This window comes from Mauremys mutica, chromosome 16 (genome assembly GCF_020497125.1).
Source record: "Mauremys mutica isolate MM-2020 ecotype Southern chromosome 16, ASM2049712v1, whole genome shotgun sequence".
In the NCBI taxonomy this organism is placed as follows: Eukaryota; Metazoa; Chordata; order Testudines; family Geoemydidae; genus Mauremys; species Mauremys mutica.
In genome coordinates, this window is record NC_059087.1 from 8,696,986 (window position 1) to 8,718,647 (window position 21,662).

Here is a 21,662-nt window from a genome sequence, read left to right on the forward strand (position 1 = left end):
TTACTGTATGAAATGAAAATTGGGGAAGCTGATACATCCCTGTCCCCCTATCTGCCCCAGCCAGTGATTTAAATTAAGGCTGTCTTAGTATTACAGATTTAGGATTCCAATAGTGAATGCAAGCTTCTTATATCACCTTTACTAAAAGGCACAAGGGTTCAATCCTGCAAACCCTAATCCTTAAGGATCCTTATTCATGTGATTAGTTTGCAGAGTCATGAGCCCCTGTTGGTACTTCAAACAATACCTGCTTTTCTCTTGTCTTTAGAACACATTCCGGACACCTGTGTACACAACCTCCATGAGAAGAAATGCCATGGGCATTGGCTTAGTTTTTGAAGCCGATCTTTCAACCGTAAAGCATATTTCCCACTGGGTGCTGCAAGGGGTCTGTCTCACTTTGAACTCTGACTGACACCTTAAACTGTCCATTTCCCACACCCAAAATGCATTGGTGGATAGCTGAGAACAACTTATGAAGTCAAATTAAGCCAAGAAGCACGGGATCAAGTTTTTTGTGCCGCACGTTTTCAAGAGAATTCACAGCAATTTTTCCTAAGACATTAAGATTTAGTAAATACAAAGCACCATGCAATTTAACTTATATTTAATTTTGTCTTCACATTTAAAGAATTTTAGCCATTTATGTCAATTTGTATCTAACTTTTTCTATACTTTTGAAAAATAAAGGTTTTAGCCTTTTAGGCTGGAGAGTTCTTAAAACAAAATAATTTCACACATAAATACTGTCATAGATTGGTATAATAAGAAACTTTTTTCACTTCCCCCTGCTACTGTCTTCCTTTAGAAGAGATTCTTTCCATGCTCAGAGAGCAAAGAGGTGTGTTGTTCAGTCATGCCACAGACTGGTTTTGATATCATTGTAGATTCAATCTTGCACCTTACTTTAGACTCAGGCATCTCATCTTTAGACTCAGGCATGGGAAGTTGGATTACTTTCCAGAGCACTGGCTGATCTATAATGTCCTTAGTCTAAAGGATAAGTACTTACTTCCAACCTCTCCTAAGAAGAGGTTTCTTTTATTAGCTTTAACAAGTATTGTATTTTGAATTGGTAAAGGCACATTATAGACCTACCAGCATTTTGGAGTAGTCATTTGCTCAGTTCTATTTGTTGTGCTTTATCAGACAGCAGACTCATACCACAGCAAGAATGAGTGTTGAGGCTAACTCCCAGAAACTTAGGAGTTAAGGGAATATGCTTTCACAAAATCTGCATTTGTGTGTGTGTGTGTGTGTGTGTGTGTGTGTGTGTGTGTGTGTGTGTTGGGCAAGCAGCTGGTATGTTACTGGGAGAGATGAAGTATTGTTGAGAACATAGGAGTCACACAGGACAAGTCAAAGACAACACTGTTCCTCCCATCCTTTGAGTACCAGCATGACAATGTCCTGAGGAAAGGCAGGTTCTGTAGTACTGATTTCCTGTGGTCGCTTGGGTAAGTCATTTCAAGACACAGGTTAAAATGAGTATGAGATTTATCCACTGCTGTAAAGTACCTTGAGATCTATGGCTGAAGTGTGCTACAGAACTGCAAACTAGGGCCATCTTCCAAACATCTGGAATGAGGGGGTTGAGGATAAACTACTTAAATATTTGTTTATTTGCTACTAGAGATCACTAAACCAAAACAGTTTTTAAAATTGGGAGTTAGAAAGGAAAACATTCCCTTTTTTTGTCTCACAGTTTAGTAACTAATTTTTCCTTTGAACCGTAGATCCCCATCCTCTAAAAAAAACCCAACAGAATATTTGTACTTTGCTAATAAGTGACACTTTTAGTAATGGAATTCTCCAAACCATTTGAAACATTGAGAATGGGATGAAGGGCTCCCAAGGTTAACATTCTCAGATAACTCTAAAAATACCATTTGGGTTTTGCATCCTTCCGTGAGTGTGCCTCAGAACAGAGTGAGCCTGGTGTCTCCATAAAGTTCTTTCAAACTTAAAACAAAAACAAATAAATCATGGGTTAGGTCTGATGGTTTTTATGCTGTTGTATACAGTATACAGGCTAAGTATAAAAACAAACATTTCAATAGTGCACTTTTTGTGCAGTGTATTATTTTTACACCTTAGTAAGGCGTTTTCAGAGCCTTGTACAAAAGGCACCATAGTGCAAAGTATTAATTAGTGTAAGATTAATATTAACCATTCAATTTCTAAACTCCAAAACAGGAGCCTGCTTTCCATTAGGACAGTGTTCATACTCTCTCCATGAAGACTTACACAATAGTTTTTCAAGTGGTGTTTCCTTTCTTACACTCCCACCAGAGTCAGTTATATATTATGACCATTTGAAACTGTTAAAAAGAATGAAGAAGAGGACACAAATCAAAATACAGGATTAATAAAATAAAGTTTGTTGGTAAATTTTGTAATAGTGGAGAGAAATGTAACAAAAATATGAACACAGTTTGATCAGGACCACCTGAAAAAAGTTCTCTCATAGGTTCTCTTAACACATCTGCATTATTTTCAATGCTGCCATAAGAAAGGCTTTGTCATAAAGTTAGAGTCTGTGTATGAAATGCTACATACACACCATCAAGACTTCAAAGGAACATTGACATTTTAAACATTAACAGCCAATACATATTGCTGGAGGTTTATAATTAGTATCTTTTTTCATTAATGTTGATTAATAATGCAGACTGTAGCCTGTGCTTTTGTCCACATACGCAGTTATAGTAAATGGAGTAGTACTTAGAAGCAAGCAGTCAGGTACACCTAGATTTGGCCACAGCATTTAGTAATTATATACTTTGCAATATGAACAGTCTCATTTGTGTTTCACTGAAGTAGGATAATTATTAATGACAGATCTGGAAAAAATTTGGCATGCATGGGGCATTAAAAGAAACTTTACTGCAGATGAGATTTATCCTATTTGATCACAGTGCATAAACAGCAACAGAATAATAGAGCATCACACATCAATCATTTCACTTAAACAGTTCTGTCTGTCCCTGAATGCTTTCGGACCACTTTACTTCCATTGACCTGATCCACTGCTAATGTTTCAACCTCAGGCTGAGGCTGGGTTTTTGTTACATGGTGAATTCGATGTGCCACACCAATATGCGCCTTGTGCTGCTTCTCTTTTGCCGGACTGTGAGATTCGCCTGATGTGCGTTCTGAAGCAATGGGTGGAATAACTAAAGGCCTTTCTTTGAACAGGTGGATCTCTGCAGTTTCCCTGGCCAATAAAAATGGAGTGGGATCAGGCATAGCATCAACAGGCTCTCGCAACAGCAGCTTTCGACTATCCGATCCTAATCTATAGGCCTCTTCAAACTCCGGGTTTAGTGGTGTTGACAGACTCTTTTTCATTCTGCGTCGGGGAGTCTCAGGTAGCTTATCTTTGGGAGGAGCTGGCTTGTAGTTGGACAATACTGGACTTCCAGATGGGGTGGCATCAGAAGTCCCGCTTGAACTCATAAGCTTTTTCTTGGTAGCATGGAGTTGTGAAGTTAGATATGCAATAGTGCTTGCTCGCTGCTCTAGTTCACTTGATAGCATATTTAGCTTATGGCTTTTCATTTTTAACTCTTCTAAATACTTCTTTTCTCTTTCTTTGATGGTGTTTTCCAGCACCATTATCATTGCAGTTTTTTGTTCCAGTTCCTTTAATAATTCATTATTTTCAGCCTCTTTGACTTTCAGCTGAGCTTCAAGTGCTTCACATTTTCTTTTGAGTTCATCACTTCTTGAATTACCATTTTCTAGAAGAACAGGAAAAGTAAATGGTTTCAAGCTAATTATAGCCGCTAGGTAAAAATGAACAATGCAACTCCTGTCTTTAAAATTAATTCTCAGAATGTCAGAATATCCCAAAGGCTAACTTCTGGAAATACACTGACCACTTCATAGTTTAAAAGCTAACAAGATAGCTCTTAGTTAAACAAAAAATTAGATACAATATCAATGTCACATTCAGCAGCTTAGGATGGGGAAGATACCCAGTTGATGATACCAACTTGAAATAAAAATGAAGATAGCTCAGTTGTTCTAGGAAAGTAGCCAGAGATTATAGTAAATTTTCATTGCTGAACACTCCCAAATTTAAGTCATTTTGCAAATCCTGCTAGGCCACGAAGAGTAACAAGAACTCATTGACCTGGCTAGGAGAATGCCTGGCTGTACCACATTAGAAAGTCTATAAATGTTATGGTGAGCTAATGGTTAGAAGAATGCTCTTGAAGTCAGAACTCTTGGGCACTATTCCTGGTTGCCCCACTGCCATGGCGTGACACCTCAGGCAAATCATTTGATCTCTTCATATTTCACCTTATCCTTCTGTAAAATAGGTACAATCAAATACTTAATACAAAGGCGTGTTGTGAGGCCTGTTTGTACCTAGTCTAAGGGTTATCTCCAGCAAGCATTACGCTCTTAAGTATCAGCAGCTGAAGCACAGCACATCTGAAATGCCTGGCAGTTTTCTCCAGATCTGTGATGCAGCTACAGTATTCACACAGTTTCAAGAATGTGATTTATGGGCAGAGTGAGAGTATTTATAGTTTCTGTCGTCTTGTACTGGAAAAGGGAAATGATGCTTTGGTGGTTAAAACAAAGAAATGGGAATCAGCAGTTCTGGGTTCTATTCCTGGTTCTTCCATAGGCTTCTTTTGTGACCCTGGGATAGGAACACTTCACAAGCGTTCAGAAATTAAGCTTAGCAAGAAAGAAAGCATTTTGGGATCCTGGGTTGGAAGGCACTATAAATTCTAAGTGAAAAGTATTATTATATACTTGTGTTGTAAAAAAAATAAAAAATAAAATGCATGCCATACCCCTCCCCACCGCCCCAAAGATGGAAGATGTTAACCGGAGCATGAAAAGCATCACCTGCACTGCATTTCTTACCTGCCAGGTCTGAACTTTTCAGAGTCAGCTCATAGGTCAAATCTAAAAAAGAAACGTTTTATTTTTTGGACATTACATATGATTAAAATAGAGCATATCTGCAAAGAGGTTAGAACTGTCTTTTGCATTCATAGATGTTTCTAGTAGCAAAAGGCTGCTTCAACAGATTTAAAAGATAGCTACAGAAAATGCTCCCCAAACTACCCCTGTATCCTGCAGCTGCACATGTTAATTCAATAAAATTAAACCCAAAACTTAAGTGTTCTGACATGTTTATTATGTAAATACTTAAAATGATTTTCATGACTAAAATCTGTTCTGTCCAATTGTTCACTTATTAGCATTGTTTGCCATTGATTAGTTTAATAGGCTATATTTTGCTTGAGCCCAATGTACACTTGTATACTAATACTGTGAAATATTCTCTCAAAAGTTGTTGACTGGACAGAGCTTTGGAGAATATACTATAGGGAAAAATCCTGCTGGGAATACACACTAGTTGGGACCTAACAGGGTTTCTATGGTTCATTTGGTGCTGGTATAATAATTAATATTAAATGGAGCCAGTAGAAATGCAAGAGTGACCTTTGCTACTGAATCAAAATCAGTTTTCACCAACACATTAGACCTGAGTGCAAAGTATAGTTTTGCTAGACCATACATACATATTTTGCACTACAAACATTTTTATAAGCCCTTAAAACAGCAATACTGTAGAACCTCAGTAACGAACACCTCGGGAATGGAGGTTGTTCATAACTCTGAACAAAACATTATGGTTGTTCTTTCAAAAAAATTTATAACTGAACATTGACTCACTACAGCTTTGAAACTTTACTATGCAGAAGAAAAATGCTGCTTTGCTTTTATTCCTTTAGTAGTTTATTTTTAACACAGTACTGTACTGCTTTTTTGTCGGAGGGTCTCTCTGCTGCTGCCTGATTATATTCTTCCGGTTTCAACTGAGGTGTGCAGTTGACTGGTCAGTTCGTAACTCTGAGGTTCTACTGTACATTATTATTTGCTATAATAAATTATAGCAGAACCTTTCTACTTTGAACTAAGGGATGCACTGCAGATTACCATATTAGCAAGTAAGCCAACGTACGTGAAATAAATATGAGAGAACACTTTACAAAACACACTCTTCAGTTATTTTAACAATTGTACTTTATTTATGACAACAGTTTGTGTACTCAGAAATTTACATTGTTTGAGCTAAGTAAAACACAGGAGACGATGCTTTATGAAGATTTCAATACTGAGAAGTGGCATGAACCTGCAGATTTTTATGAGATTACTAAAATATAATACCAATATAATACAAAGCTTCTTCTGGAAGTGCAGTTGGTTAAATACTATTGTGAAATAGTGTTTCAAATGGCTTCAGGAAGGAGAGGACTTGGGAGTGAAGCCTGCACAAAGCTGAGCTGCTGAGTGGTCATAGCAACACTGCTGGCAGTATTTATGTAATTACCTGTGCAATGCTGTTGCAGTCGTCGAATCTCAGCATGCAAACCTTTGAGTGTGTTGGCATGTTCCCGCTGGAGAAACAACAGATTCTTCTGGGCACTGTGCAACTGATTCTCCAGGTTTGACGCTGCCATCCTGACATCTAGGAACCTATTATTAAAGAGAGTCAGAGTTATAGCGCACAGTTACCCTGCAGATATAAAGAGTCCAATTCTAGCATTGGGTGAATCAGGAGCAACTCCAATAATGTCCATGGAGTTACACTAGCGTAGAACCAGTACAAAAGCAGAATCAGGCCCACAAAGAGTAAAAGGCATCCACACTACCTGTTTAAAGCATTTAATGACACCTATTATTGGAACTGGTCATTAACATTCATAGAAAGTCTGAGTGCATTCTAGGCAGCAGCCTCCATGCTGAGAGCCAGGGACGAGGGCACAGGGTGCTCATTTGTTTGTAGTTAACACATTTAAAGCATTAGCTCCAGACAGGCTTTAAGGCACTAATCCCTTAACAAGATAAAAGTGGAGTTCCAAGAAAACAGAATAATAGATGTTTGTTTTACTGTGGACTTTGATTCACCTCCTGAGGCACAGGAAATTAGGCACATGCGGTAACTCCCCCTATATAGGGCAAGGAAACAGAGCACTGAAGTGCACTGTAGCCAAGTATGGTGAAATCTTATTATGGGAATGTCCAAGAGACAGCAAATCATTTGCCTTTAACTAAAGGTTGAGACAAATAGTGCTGGAAACCTCCGGGACCGGGACACTTGGAAGCTGTTGTTAAGGTTACCTAATGGAAGTTGGCTTCTGTTCAAGTTTATACAATGGAACCAGCACTAAGAGAAGGTTGCTCGAGGAGAACTCTACATTGTGTGGCGCTATTCTGTCTCCTATCGCATTTTCTGCTGCACTGTAGTACAGATCCTTGCAACTTCTTGCAGGATTCTCAGTACTGGAGAACAGCCTCCCGACATTTCCATACAAGATAGAATTTCCAAGAGTCTATGATGACATACTATAGAACAAGACAATGGACCAATGGGATGTGTCACTTAAAAGAGAATATGGATCTGTTTTGGTACTCATAAAATGTTGGTACAAACAGAAACAAAGACATTGGATTCTACAGATTGTAAGGCAGTAGTTATCTAGGGCTCGGATCTGCCCCAAAGCACCCACATTGAGGTAAAGAAGGTGTTCTCTGTGGCACTGAAGAGATGGAGATGGCTAACAGACTACATGATCACAGTGGTCTCTTCTGGCTTTATAACCTACGAATAGTACAACATTGAGTGACGCAGCTACACAACACTAAAGACACCTCTCCACTGCACTACCATAATAACTGCAGCTCATGGGAAGACAATAATGATTCTAAGTGTGACCACAGGGACTCTACTCAGCATGGTGCAGTCAAGGACAAAAGCAAGATGGGACCTGTGGCAAGGGTAGTCACATTCTCCTTTTGGAGAAGGGCATTAAGGCAGTGGTCAGGGTCTGATTCTTGAGATTATTTTAAAAGGGCATTTTGGAGTGTTCTAGTCCCAGGGTGATCTGCAAAGAGTAGTTGCCAGAAATCCAGAAGTATGCAATTGATACAGTTGCCATACCTCACATAAAATGGAGGTATTCTGTAACCTCAGCTCCTGTGTTTCTAACTGAACCTTCATCACTTTAAAATCTCTTGGAGAGATTGCAGGGAAAGGGGAACATTCTTGCACACGTGGAAGTTGTGTCCAGGAATTACATGGTTTGGGGAGGAAATTATGACAGAACACCAGCTTCCCAGAGACCAGCTTCCCCGATTACTTAACGTGCCACTAAAGAAAGCTGTAATATCAGTAATGCCAAATTCCAAGACAACCAAGTGTGGGTATCCAGTGCTGCTGCACTTATTGATCCATTTTGATTTGGTAGTAACCTCTATATTTAGGTTGCCTAACACTTTCTATAAGATTCTTGTGACTTTTTTTTTTTTTGAGAAGCTCTAACACCTCCACTGTTTGCAGCAGGTCTTTGAAATTCTGCAGGAAGAAAGCCTCAGGCTAGGGAAGTGCCATTTGTTGGTCCCATGAAGTTGTTGAGGTTTGATAAAGTTATAAACATTTGAAAATCACCATATCCCTTCTCTTCCTTGCATGCCTCAGGAAAGTTTTGGCACCACATCAGAATAATAATTGACAACAAACATTCTAAAGAGCTGGGTGCATGCTGATAAAGCGACATCAGCAGCACACGCTATACCGGAAACATGTGGAACTGCTGCAGCAGCTGGTGTGTGTGAGCATGAACCGGGCTTCTCCCATATTGGCATGTGCTTTGGGGCCCATCCCCCTTCTCGGGGCACCACAACGGGCAGCAGCTCCCTCAAACTCCAAAAAAGAGTGAATAAAGATTTGTGCCAAGCTACTCCTGAGCATTCCCTGGCTCCAGTAGCCTATACCCCAGCTGGGACAACAGCTTTCTCCTACTGCCAACTATTGTAGTTAGCCCTGTAGCTCAGTGGCAGAAGTCTGTCCTGCAGGTTCAAGGTACAAACACTGATGACATGCGACGAGGGGTGCCACAGTTGTTCACAACAGAGTTTGTTTAAAACTTAAAAAAAAAAAGGGACAAAAGTACGTACAAGAGACTATGGTAAGTGAACACCATTAAGATGGCAAAGTCAAGAGTTAGGAAGTGCCATATTTATGGTTGCCCATGCAATCTTGTTTCTTCCCTCTTGTGCCATATGCAGTATGATACACTATTTATTTACATGATCTCGTCCCCCCACCAGGATCCCTGACTCATTCAGGGCACAGGGTGGATAAACAAGGGGGAAGAATTAAGGTTACACTGGCAATGTTAAATGCTTGAATTTAAAACATAAAAGATGTTCTTTTAGGTATATAATTACTTTTTTTTAAAAAAACTTTATCTGGGAACATTAACAGCAAATTAAGTTAATGAAATTGAAAAATGTTTCTAAAAATACATACACTACTTTTCAACTTCAACCCCTCACCCCAAAGTGAGAACCAGAGGGTTTTGGGGCCTCTTTAGTCTAGCTGATAGTTAAAAAACAGGGTCTTTGTGATCTTACTTAGTAGCCAGAGCTGAAATATACAGTTCTGATGAGTCAGCTGGAGGCTGCTATTCCCATGGAAACAAGAGTTGCCTTGTCAAAAATGGGGTACAGGGGCTTTTTGGGAATCAGTTTCCATGGAAGTGTAGCATGGAGCTTTCAGCTGATTTGCAGAAAAAAGCTCATGGATTAGAATGATTGTTTTAAAAAAAATTCTAAATTAACAATGCTGGTTCAGTCTTTGCTGGCAATGTACAAAGCTAGTTAGCAACTAAATCACCATAATCATAATACATAAAGCAATGGAAAGTTATAGCCCGACAGTGCTCTAAGCAAAAGACTATTGGGCTGGACAAGTAACAAGCTTTGGGTGGATGTTCTGGTAAAACCTGGATCTCAGTAAAACTGGATTGGTTCAGCACAGTCATAACTGCTTTGCAAGTGAGGGAGGAGGCTTCGCTGAGAGTCACTCTGTTGCCACCACAACAGTATTTTGTCAGAACCCATAGGGCCAGATGGTAATTTTTAAATGGACTTTTCAGCTATATTAGTGACCTTGGGGCACCATTCATTTTAAGCACTGTCAATATTTCTGTTGCATTACCTTTTCAGAATGATGTAGCCTACTCTGCAAAGCCAAGTTCAGCCAGATAAAAGCTTTACAGCATCATCTGATTCTTAAGTGCTCATTGTAGTCTCACTGACTGAATGCAACAGCAGAATGAAATCTGCATTAGAGACCATTCCCCAAACATGGCAGGATTTTCAGATATGGTTACAATGCTTTACACTCTTAAAAAAACCCCACAAACTACAATGGCAGATGGGGGCTCAAAACAGGATTTTTGTTAATATCAGCAATCGATTTATTTGGTTAATTTCAGCGTATAAAAAGAAACTTTTTTTTTAAAAGAGATGTCTATAAATAATATCCAGAAACCTTTCCTATCACAATTGTTACCGATAGCAGCTTTGTGCCTGTAGGTTAAAGTAAAGTGAAAAGTTTTAAGAAAAAATTAGAAGACTTAAAGACACAAAGAAGTAACAGAAAAGATGTTCAAAATATATAAACCTTCCAAATAAATATATTCAACAAAATAATACTATACGTCAGAACACAAGACAACCTGATTGGATTTCTTCAGCGCCTATTATACAGTAGTATTACGCCACACCAGGAGTTATTTTTTTTACATAGCTCCCTTAGGTCTTAAGGATCACATTGGGATTAACTAGTCTGAAGGAAAAAATAAAACAGATTAGTTTTATGAGGCTGGGAGGAAAATGTGACATCAGAAATTGACAATATTGACCTAGGACATTTTTCCCCTGCAGAAGTTAATCAGGAAATCTATGGAATTTAATACACAAGCGTTTGAGGTAGCAGCCCCTCTCAGGTAAGCAGTTTTTTCCTTCCTCTGGATGATAAAGGGAGCACAGCCCTCCAATCCTGAGACTAGCCTGGGGTCTTCCTGTGTTTTTACTCCGCATTACGGCAAATTCCAGGGGATGCCTTGTGGTCATGCCTGAACCTTACCTCCTCCTCTGAGAAAAACAGAAGGTTGAAGGGCAATGATAAAGCTAATGCTACACAAAGCAGCATTCACGTCTGCTGAAGTTTCCATGGGTATGTTGGCATCCCCCCAATTCCACCGTTAGCCTGCCGAACCATACCTTCTTCCAAAACAGGTGGAAACAACCCCATATAGTCTCTGTGGAAGAAATTGTGCATTTTCTTGGAAATGGGGGAAAATATCACTCCGTGCAAATAAGAGGGAACTTTATATGTTTGGAAGACAGAGTCACGGTATGGACATATAATAGCTACCTGCCTTTTGAATTCTATGCTTTTGCAGTGCAGAAATGTCACTGTATCCTAATTTAGATGACTTTTCCTAGAGCAAGGGGTGGATAGGGCGAAGAACTGGAAAAACTCAGATAACTGACAGTTGAACAGCTTCTCAGATGCTAGTTGATCAATTATTATTCAGCTGGCTCTAATTCTGCAATATGTTTTTTGCTAGATATGTATTAGCTAATGCACTACCCATCTGGTAGTATAAGAAAAGAGGAGGGGCTGAACACATTTACTCATCTGGGAAAAGAATAAAAAAATCTACACTTGAGCTATTCAAGTGGAAGCCAGTTAAATAAAAAGTATAAATTATTATTTTCCTGGGTTGACAGCAAGTTGTTTTGTGCTGCTAGGCACATAGTAACTGAACAGGATGCAAACTTATCATCCATAACAACCCATTTCAAGTGAAGTCCAAAGATTCTGAAACTGATGTTCCAAAGCACAAATCATATGAGCATGAGAAAGGATCAACCTGAATAAACCTGGCTGTGTAACAAGCTGGACCTCTATTACTGATTCACTTTAGTCTGTGGTTGGGCTAAATTTTCTAGGCCAAGATGACCACAAACTAGGAATACAGACGCCCCCGGGTTACGCAAACCCGACTTATGCAAATCCGCATTTACGGAAAAAGTTCTGTAAGCTAGAAATAGGAGGGGTTTTGTGGGTTTGTGTGTGTAATTGTCGGATATATGTTTCCGACTTGTGCAAAATTTGAGTTACGCAAGGCACTCCAGAACGGAACACTTGCATAAGTCGGGGAGCGTCTGTATATTAAACATTTCCCACACACTTTCCCAAGAGTATCACAAGCATGGATTTAAGCGGGGAATAGAAGAAAGAGGTTTGAAAGTCAGGGCCCAACACCCCAGAAGAGTGCAGAGCAAAGGAGGATTTAGAAAAGAATGGGAGAGACCTTAACCTTTCCTGGTGTGTCTAGTATTTACAGAGTACACTATGTTCAGAAACAATCAACGTTTCTTTTTGGTGCCTTTGAAGCAGCTCATTCTTTATGTTGCATACATAGCTTGCTCTTTACACTTTAGCTCTTTGTCCTCGCTCAATAGGGTTTTGTTCATTGCTTTGCCAGGGAATGTTTGTGATCTGGGAATTATATACTGCACCAAAAGTATTATTGAACAGGATAATGCTGCCATTAATGCTTTTAATGAGGAGTTTCCCATGGTCAACGGAAATGAACTAAACAACTGTCCCCCTACTCAGAGCACTGTCACTATTACATGAAGACAGCTCTTTGACTGGTTTCAGAGTGGCAGCCGTGTTAGTCTGGATCAGCAAGAAGAACGAGGAGTACTTGTGGCACCTTGACTAACAAATTTATTTGGGCATAAGCTTTTGTGGGCTAAAACCCACTTCATCGGATGCATGCAGTGGAAAATACAGTAGGAAGATATATATACACAGAGAACATGAAAAAATGGGCGTTGCCATACCAACTCTAACGAGACTAATCAATTAAGGTGGGCTATTATCAGCAGGAGAAAAAAAACTTTTGTAGTGATAATCAGGATGGCTCATTTCAGCTCTTTGAGTGTTATTCTGCTTTGTGTCAGGCATGAGCCAAAGAACTACAAATGGTATTGAAACAAAAAGACTAAGTTTACCTTAATGAGATTAGGTACTGCATGTCTAGACAGTTTGGACCAGATTCTGAGAGTTCAGTGCAGTTACTCTCATTTTACAATGGTGTAACTGAGGGCAGAACTGGACCCACTCGACCACAGCCTTTGGAGACTGATGCAAAAGCCACTAAAAAGGATGGTGCATGGCCCTCCCTTATGTGCTCATAAAGGTTATTTTGCTCCCTTGGAAGGATGCTTCATAGTCTGGTGAATGCAGGTAGGCAGCTGAGCACACGTGTACGAACAGAATTGTATGGAATTTTTCTGGGTGCATCAACTGTACTTTTGAAAATAATTTAAGTTTTTGCACAAACACTTTGATAGAACTTTTATGCTTCACCACTCCGGCAGGACGAGAAAGAGGATATTGCTTTGTTTTCACAGGAAAACAGTGCTATTCAATGGGATGCACTCAGCATGGCTGGTGGAATTTTAAAATTTGTAATCCCCTTTTGAGTGAATAGCATGACCTTTGAAACTCCATCTCATGCTCTACATTTCATCTTAAAATATGTTGAGACATATGGATGAAGAGAGCACTAGATTGGTGCACAATTAAAAACAATGGCAGTGTCCTGAAAATACACCCATCACCAATGGCAACTCATTGTAACACAGTCAGTCCTTGAACAAAAGACAGCTAACTTTGAACTTTATGATTTGGAATATTACTTTTTGCAATTAGTTCAGAAGACTTACAGGGATACTGAACTTAAAAATTACACTTTTGTCTGACTTTTTTTTAAGTTACTGTTAGAAATAATATGCAAGCTGACTACAAGCGAAAAGCTAGAGGAAATAAAACCCTTTTCAGATGTCAGATAGCCTAAAGTAAGCAAACACCTTACACCTAGTAAGTTTCACTGTTTCCATGTACAATCCGTTTCCCTATTTGTGTGGGTCTTTCACATAGCAACAAGGGATTGTTTCTTAAAGTCACAAAAAATACCAGGAATAGACTTTGGAGCAAGCTCAGTACCTGAAACTACTTTTAACTTATTTTAAAAAACTGACTCAGTTTCAAGTTGATAGCATCCCTTTCCTAGCGTATGCAGAACTAAACAAGTACAAAGTATTATTACTACATTAAGGGAAAAATCTTCATAGCAAGGAGATCCAGACTCAAGAACTACTTGCATGGGAATCTGAGTTTTTTCCCAAGCAGGTAAGATAGTGGTGACTTTTTATAAGCTGAAGGCAATTGGGCCCTTTGGCTGGATTCCATATAGAGACCCAACAGTCAAAAGAAAACTTAAGTTATAGGTACCATAAAATATTTAGTTTTGCAACTATTTAAAGAAAAAAAAACTTTCAACCTTTCCAAATATTTAAGAAGTGATACAAATTAATAGAGGACGGTATTTACAAGTCAAACTCCGTCGACTACAAACAACAGTGAGCATGACAGCTGTTTTACAGCTACAATAGTGCTAGGTATTTAGGGTATGTCTACACTTCAGCTGGGAGTGAACATCCAGTCTGGATAGACAGACTTATGCTAGTTCAGCTCAATCTAACATACTAAAAATAGTTATGTGGATGGTGCGGCTCAAGTAGCAGTATGGATTCTCAAAAGCCCACCCAGTCCGCTGGATCTGAGCTTTGCCAGAGCTGAAATAGTCACGCTGTTATTTTTAGAGTGCTAACCATGTCTACCCAGGCTGGGAGGCTCTCTCCCAGCTACAGTGTAGATCAGGGGTTCCCAACATGGCGCCCACGGGGGCATCTAAATGCACCTGCGTCCTGGCCAGTGGTGGAGCATCCGCCGAATTTCTGTGGCATTTCAGCGGCGATGCCTCTCGATGATGTCTCTTGTCGGCGGCAAGTGGTATCATTGAGAGGCGTCGCTGCCGAAACGCGGCAGAAATTCAGCGGCATTTCAGCGGATGCTCCACTGCCGCCACGGTCCTTCGTCTGGCACCCGCCAGATGAAAAAGGTTGGGGACCACTGCTGTAGATATACCCTTATGGTTTTCATACTGGCATTAGCACAATGAGCATGTCAGCACTGTTGTGCTAGTTCTTTTATCTAGACAAATGTATAGTGTTGCACCTTAAACCCATGAGATTTTAGACGAAAGTGGTGGTCTCAATGGAGACCAAAAGGAAAAATATGTAAATATAATAATAAATGCAGGATCAAGCCCCAACCTGCCCATAAAGATTTATGGACATACAGATTCCCAATTTCCTTTTTCCTAGAGACAGAGGAACAGACAAATTTAATCAAACAACATTCCTTCAGGTGCACCGAAAGGAACATGCAAGTAGATTTGTTTGGGTAAGAATCAGTCCAAGACTTCACTCACCTTCCACGATGAAATCTTAAATAAATGTTAAAATTCTTTTACCCACCCCAAGAAGTGAATGTTTTCCTGGCTCCTCTCAGTGTCAGCATGGCTGTATGTGGATGATGCAGTGTTACCTGCCAAAATGAACTATATTATGCAAGATGAAATCTTCATACAAGTCAAAAGCAGACGTATTCAGCAGCTCTTAGAGGGCAAATCCCACTCTATTGTGGCATACGAGAAAAAAATGCTTCATGGTAGATCAGTCTCAGTGCTACAGAGTATTTTTTCTTTAAAAAAAAGATTCTTAAACCAAAAAGTAAAATAAATTAAACTGAAAGAGTTGACAAAAGTAGGACTCTTGCTTCACAAATGATAGGCAGGGCTGAGAGAAGGGCCCCTTCTGATCTGAAGTGTTTGGATGTAGTTCAAAATATTTCTGAGGGAGTCAGAAGCCTTTTCTGGCTCTGTATCAAGCTCCTGTGGACAAACTGGAATGCCTTCATATAACACTCACATCATAAGATAAGAGCAGAGAGATGGTAGTTTAGAATCCAGGAGGGAGAGCATATTCAGACAGTACCGGAATGAAGCTAACTAGCCATTTTTATAAGGTTTTATTTTTGACTGAGGGAGATCAGTTAAACAAGAAAGTCATCTCTTTCCAGATGGTACCCATTCCATCCATCTCCAGACATACCAAGCACTTGAGCACCCTCCATATATGCATTCAGATCTTATGCTGGAATACACTATTTATGCAGGCAGGCCACTAACTTCCTCTCATCTGAGAGCCAATTCTTTACTTGATCAAAACAAACCACAAGCTGTCAGAATATTTTCTTAGGTGTTGTAGCAAATCCAGTTTCAGGAAGTCACCTAAAGAAAGCAGGGGCACAGAGTATCTTTTGAAGACCCTTTCCAGTCAGCTTCAGTTTCACAGATGACAAAAGTGTTCCTGTCAAACTGACTGACGGTGCACCCCATAAGGCTTTATGGAAATATGCTTATGAATGTATATATGATATAACTGGAATGTGTTTTATTCTACATATGCCATATAACATATCTCTGTAAAGGTTACGATCGACTGAATCTATTCATCCTATTTGTAGGCATGTATCATTTTTGAGTTCGAGGTTATGAATCTTCGCTATGAACTTGCTTGGTTTTTAAGTAGCCTTAGTTTGGTCAGAGTGCCCAATCAAGAAATACTTAATGACAATGGATCTTGGAAGGCTCCAATCAATATAAGAAGTCATCCTGGAGACATTCAAGATAGCATGTGGGCAATGGCTGCTGACATGTGACTTGCTCATGTGACTCCAAAACTCCATCTTGGAGCTGGACTTCACATAGGAGAGGCCTCCACCCACAAGAGAAAGTCTATTTAAGCCCGTGGGAAATCCCATTTTGTCTTCAACTGGCTCAAGAGATAGCAGCTCCACCCCAAAGGGTGCCTGAAAGAAACTGGAACAAAGGACAGTAACCATAGGGGTGTGAGTGATTGCTGGACCCAGACTAGAAGGAGACTAGTCAGTAAAACAGGCCTGCACAACTTGTAAAGTGGCGAGGGCCACATTCCTCCAAAGAAAACAGCTGAGGGCCGAAACCTCCCAGCCCGAGGAAACACCCAGCCCCAGGGCTGCCCAGCCCTGCGGAAACAAACCCTCCTTCCCCAGCGCCGCCCCACCAAAACAGCTATGGGCCAAAAAGGAAGGTTGGGGGTGGGGAGGTGATACTTTATTTTAAATCAACAAGGGGCTCCCAGCTAAAGAGGTGGCTGGGAGCCCTCAGGGTCAAATTAAAGGGCCCGGGGCTCCGGCGGCTGGGGGAACCCGGCAGGGCCGGCTCTAGGTTCTTTGCTGCCCCAAGCAAAAAAAAATTGGCTGTCCCCCTTCCCAGCCCTGGGCTCCCCCAATACCCTCCTGCTGCCCCAGTCCTGGGCTCTCCCCCCACCCACACCCCCCCCCGCCACCCCAGCGCTGGGCTTCCCCCTTTCCTCCCCACCAGTGCCCCCACACACACCTCCTGCTGCCCCAGCCCTGGGTCACTGGTAACTCGCTCCCAGGGCAGGTCATTCAGCCGGAATTTTGGATGTGCACAAAACACAGACAGGATTGGTTCCCATATGGTTACAGAGCTGCAGTAAAGTGGAACAATTTTCAGCTTGTGTGATTGGAGGATATCTGGATGCATATTATAAGACTGTCCTCCATAAATGAGGAAAAGTTGAGGTGCCTTTATTATTCTTTTGTTCTACTCTTTCTTTCTATGGGGAATTTGCCAATGCAATATCACTGTCTTCTTTTCAAACAAACAAAAAGGCAATGGCTGTTGAAAATAGCAATTCCAGTCCTAATAAGCATTTCTTGCTCAATTTTATCCTACTTTTTCTACAGCAAGTTACAGTGGATCAGTATATTTGATTTGGGAGAAATGAAGTAAAAGCTTCCCAAACCGAGCTTGAGCACTCCTGAATTTTGAAGCAGCAAAGAATCCTGTGGCACCTTATAGACTAACAGACGTTTTGCAGCATGAGCTTTCGTGGGTGAATACCCACTTCTTCGGATGCAAGAATTTTGAGGTGTTCAAATCTGGAAGGCAGGTGCTGGAGGTGGGAGAGGGCTGTGGGCTCCATGGGAGAGCATGGCAGCAACTGTCTGGAGCTGCACGGATCCAGACACGCTGGTCTGAGTGGCACAGTAAGCAGTTTGGGGGTTGGAGAAGGGGTAGGGGGTTCCGGGGGGAAGTCAAGGGACAGGGAGCAGGGGGGGTTGGATGGAGCAGAGGTTCGGAGGGGCAGTCAGGGGACAGGCAGCAATTAGATAGGCATGTGAGTCCAGGAGGTTTATCAGGGGACAGGTAGGGGGTGGGGTCCTGGGGGGAAGTTGGGTGGGGTCTCAGGAGGGGGCAGTTGGGGACAAGGAGAAGGGAAGCTTAGATAGGGGCTGGGGTTCCAAGGGGCAGTTGGGGCAGGGGTCTGGGGAGGGGGCAATCAGCGGCCAGGGGCTGGGATTCAAAGGGCTCTGGGCTCCCTGCCCCTGCGGGCAGCCCAGAGCCCTCTGATTCCCGGCCCCCGCTGAGATTTAAAGGGCTCTGGGCTCCCTGCTGCTGCCCGCAGCCCAGAGCCCTCTGACTCCCAGCCGCGGCTGGGATTCAAAGGGCTCTGGGCTGCCCGCAGAGCGCCGTGGGGGGGGGGGATTTAGAATCCCCCGGGGGGCCGCACAGTGAGGCTCCGCGGGCCGCATGTTGTGCAGGCCTGCTGTAAAAGGAAGCTTACTGGAACACCTCTGAGGGTGAGGTTTTATCTGTATTCAGTTTTATTACTGTATTAGCCATAGACTTGCGTGTTTTATTTTATTTTGCTTGGTAAATCACTTTGTTCTGTCTGTTAGTACTTGGAACCACTTAAATCCTACTTTCTGTATTTAATAAAATCACTTTTTACTTATTAATTAACCCAGAGTATGTATTAATATGGGGGGGGGCAAAACAGCTGTGCATTTCTATCAGTGTTATAGAGGGCGGACAATTTATGTGTTTACCCTGTATAAGCTTTATACAGGGTAAAACGGATTTATTTGGGGTTTGGGCATCTAAGTGTTAAAGACAGGAACACTTCTTAATTTGCTTTCAGTTAAGCTTGCAGTTTGTGGGACATGGTTCAGACCTGGGTCTGTGTTTGTGGCCGGAAAGCGTGTCTTGGCACATCAGTTGGCAGCCCTAAGGGGGTTTCTGTGATCCAACCCATCACTCTGACTTTTCATGTTACTGGAAAAACATGCAACTCAAAAGGATAAAATAATAAAATATGACAGACATGCACAGGTTTCTCCTTTTGATTAAAAATTGTGATGTATAAGCCTTGACTATAATAACAGGACCACACAATTTCCTCCCGACAGTCTATGGTAAGTATTTTCCTTTCTCTAGTTGCTACAAAACATATAAAATGCTTACTATTAAGCCAACATCTCTCATGCCTCAGATATACAAGTCTGCCTAAATTGCCACCTCTTTACCACCAATGATTCATGTATCATTGCCCTTACATTTTTCTAAGACTTATTTTATATATCAAGCATAATTATAGTCTCTGGAAAGGAAAGAGAAAATTAACATATCCTTTCCTCCCCTCAGAATGAGAATATAGTCCTATCTTTGTTAAGAAATCATTTCTAACATTTTTCGTGGTTATTTTACAAGGGGATTTTCCCCTGCTGTTTTCCAGACAGACATATGTGGCCTCCCCAGCATAGTAGCAGGAAGATCAATTAAGAGGAGACAGTCTTGATAGCAACAATTTAAAGTTCCTAGATGTTCAGAAAATGAACAAGATGAGCCACCTTGTACTCTTTACAGACACCTCAGTGAATTCCTGTAAATTTGACACAATCGATCTTAAAATCATAAGTATTGGCAAGGATGATTCAAATGAAGATTATACAATCCTTCTCACCCCCTGAGACTACACAAGTCCCATAGATGCCACAATTAAATCAGAACAGACTGAAGCAAGCTTCTATTAGGTCAGAGAAATACTGTGACATATACATAAAGACATCACCAGCACTGGAGTGATTCACAGATGGTATTAGACAACATCATCATGGGCAAACGATTCTGTACAATATCAGGAGTGCCAGAGACAGTATAAATACCTATGTAGATAGGCTGTGACCTATGTCCATTACTATAGGATCCCAGTTCCCTAGGCATAGAGCTGGTCAGGAAAAAAAAAAGTCTACTTCAGTAATAGAACTCTGAAATTTTCATTCAAAGTGTTAAGGAGGAAAATATCAGTAATCATTCCGATAAAACATTTTTTAAAAAGGAAATCAATTTCACGAAGCATGAACATTTCTACAATTTTTCATAAAAAATTGAATCATTTTTTGACTAAAAAAATGTTGAATTTCAACTAGCTTGTATGCACAGATTTGAGCTCTCTCTTCCTTATGCCAGTAGCAGGCCCCTCCTTGAGGGCATCACTTCATTTCTCTCTCCTCCATTTTGAGACCAGACAGTGGTTTATTACTTAATGTAATTTCCATCAGGGCTAAGGGAAAGCCATAGCAAAAGGGTAGGCTCTGCCTTCAGCCCTGAATAGAATTAGATTTGCGGACAGCAATGCAATATTACAACTACCATATGTCATTTTCACTACTGGAGACAATTCCATAGTCAGTGAAAAAGAAAGAAAAGTTCCATCCTCTTCTAGGTAGAGAAACAGTTTTAATATCACTTAATAAATGTAACAGAATTTGTAATCAGCTACAAGAAGTTCATTAAAGAGGCCCTTGAAAATGAAAGCAACAAATTCAAAAGCAGGATCAGGCCCTAAATTATTTAGAAGACAAAGAATTTTTCCTACAAGGACATACTCTGAGTGTTATGTATTCTGTACATACATTTGGAACTATAATGGTGTTGAAATTAGAAATATGATTCTAAAATATAGAGAAACCAAATCTCTTGGATATTTCAGGTGTCAGTAATCCCTCATGAACTCAGATCCAATATTTTCATGTTATTTTAAAGGAAGAGTTTATATTGACAATATTGTGGGAATCCCAGGAGAGATTCAGAGGAAAGGATTTGCCATCATTTTTTGAATGCCCTGATTCTGAATGTTTGACTTTTCAACTTTCATGTTTCATTAACACTAGTTCTTTGCATTTAATTTCCATTGTTTTAGGTTTAGTTTTTATGGGAAAAGGACTCCTTCCCCATATTATCTGGAGCTATTTCCCTATACAACCTAATTACAAGCCAAAATGCCTTTACCTGCGCACAGCGATCAACAGTTTACTCTGAGGAATGTATAAACTATATCTAGTATATATGTAAAACATATCTGGGAAAAACAAGCTGGAGTCTTTCATCACCACAAATTCATTTACAAAGAAGGCATCTGCACATCCAAATCAGAACACAACTGACAACAATTCTATACCTATGTTCAATTGCTTCACTTTGATGATAACTTGCAGGCAGTGAGCCTTCTAATATACTTAACTGTATTTTTTGAGTAAAATACTGAAATAGTGTAAAACAGTGAAAAATTTCACTACCTGTTCATCTACCTCCTGTTACACTGTTTCATAAATGTACACTCCATTGTTTTAGAATAATGACTTAGAACTACAAACGTTCAATTTTTTTGCTTCTCTTATTCTGCTCAAAATAAAATTTTTAAGAACAAAAGGTCCATTTGACAAACAATGGTTGTATTATTTGAAAAAATGCACTTAAGGAACAGCACATGAATGATAGATTTATTTTTTTAAACAGAAGAGTAAACACAAACACTCACAGATGTCTTATTAATACTACACCCAGCTATTGTATACTCCTAAATTATGCAGATTAGAGATATAATAGGGGGTGGACAATTTGAACCAAACCTTTAAAAGTAACTGGAAACAAAACAAC

The 21,662-nt window shown here is 40.4% G+C and overlaps 2 protein-coding genes across 10 annotated transcripts in view; one reads left to right on the forward strand and one right to left on the reverse strand.

The window, feature by feature from the left end:
* DNAH10 (dynein axonemal heavy chain 10) overlaps window positions 1-746 on the forward strand; it is a 92,973-nt gene extending 92,227 nt beyond the window's left edge. The window contains exon 79 of the mRNA XM_044990254.1: window positions 269-746. Coding sequence (XP_044846189.1) covers window positions 269-415 — 147 coding nt within the window. The 3' untranslated portion in view covers window positions 416-746. The remainder of the gene's footprint in view (window positions 1-268) is intronic.
* Window positions 622-21,662, reverse strand: part of CCDC92 (coiled-coil domain containing 92) — an 86,613-nt gene continuing 65,572 nt past the window's right edge. For 7 of the 9 annotated variants that reach the window (XM_044990244.1, XM_044990252.1, XM_044990246.1 and 4 more), the window contains 3 exons: window positions 6,365-6,510; window positions 4,888-4,929; window positions 622-3,743 (listed from right to left, as the gene is read on the reverse strand). In XM_044990244.1, coding sequence (XP_044846179.1) covers window positions 2,968-3,743; window positions 4,888-4,929; window positions 6,365-6,494 — 948 coding nt within the window. In that variant the 5' untranslated portion in view covers window positions 6,495-6,510 and the 3' untranslated portion in view covers window positions 622-2,967. Of the gene's footprint in view, window positions 3,744-4,887; window positions 4,930-6,364; window positions 6,511-7,155; window positions 7,296-10,559; window positions 10,579-21,662 lie in introns of those variants that run through there. The other 2 variants (XM_044990251.1, XM_044990253.1) reach the window with 2 other exon arrangements.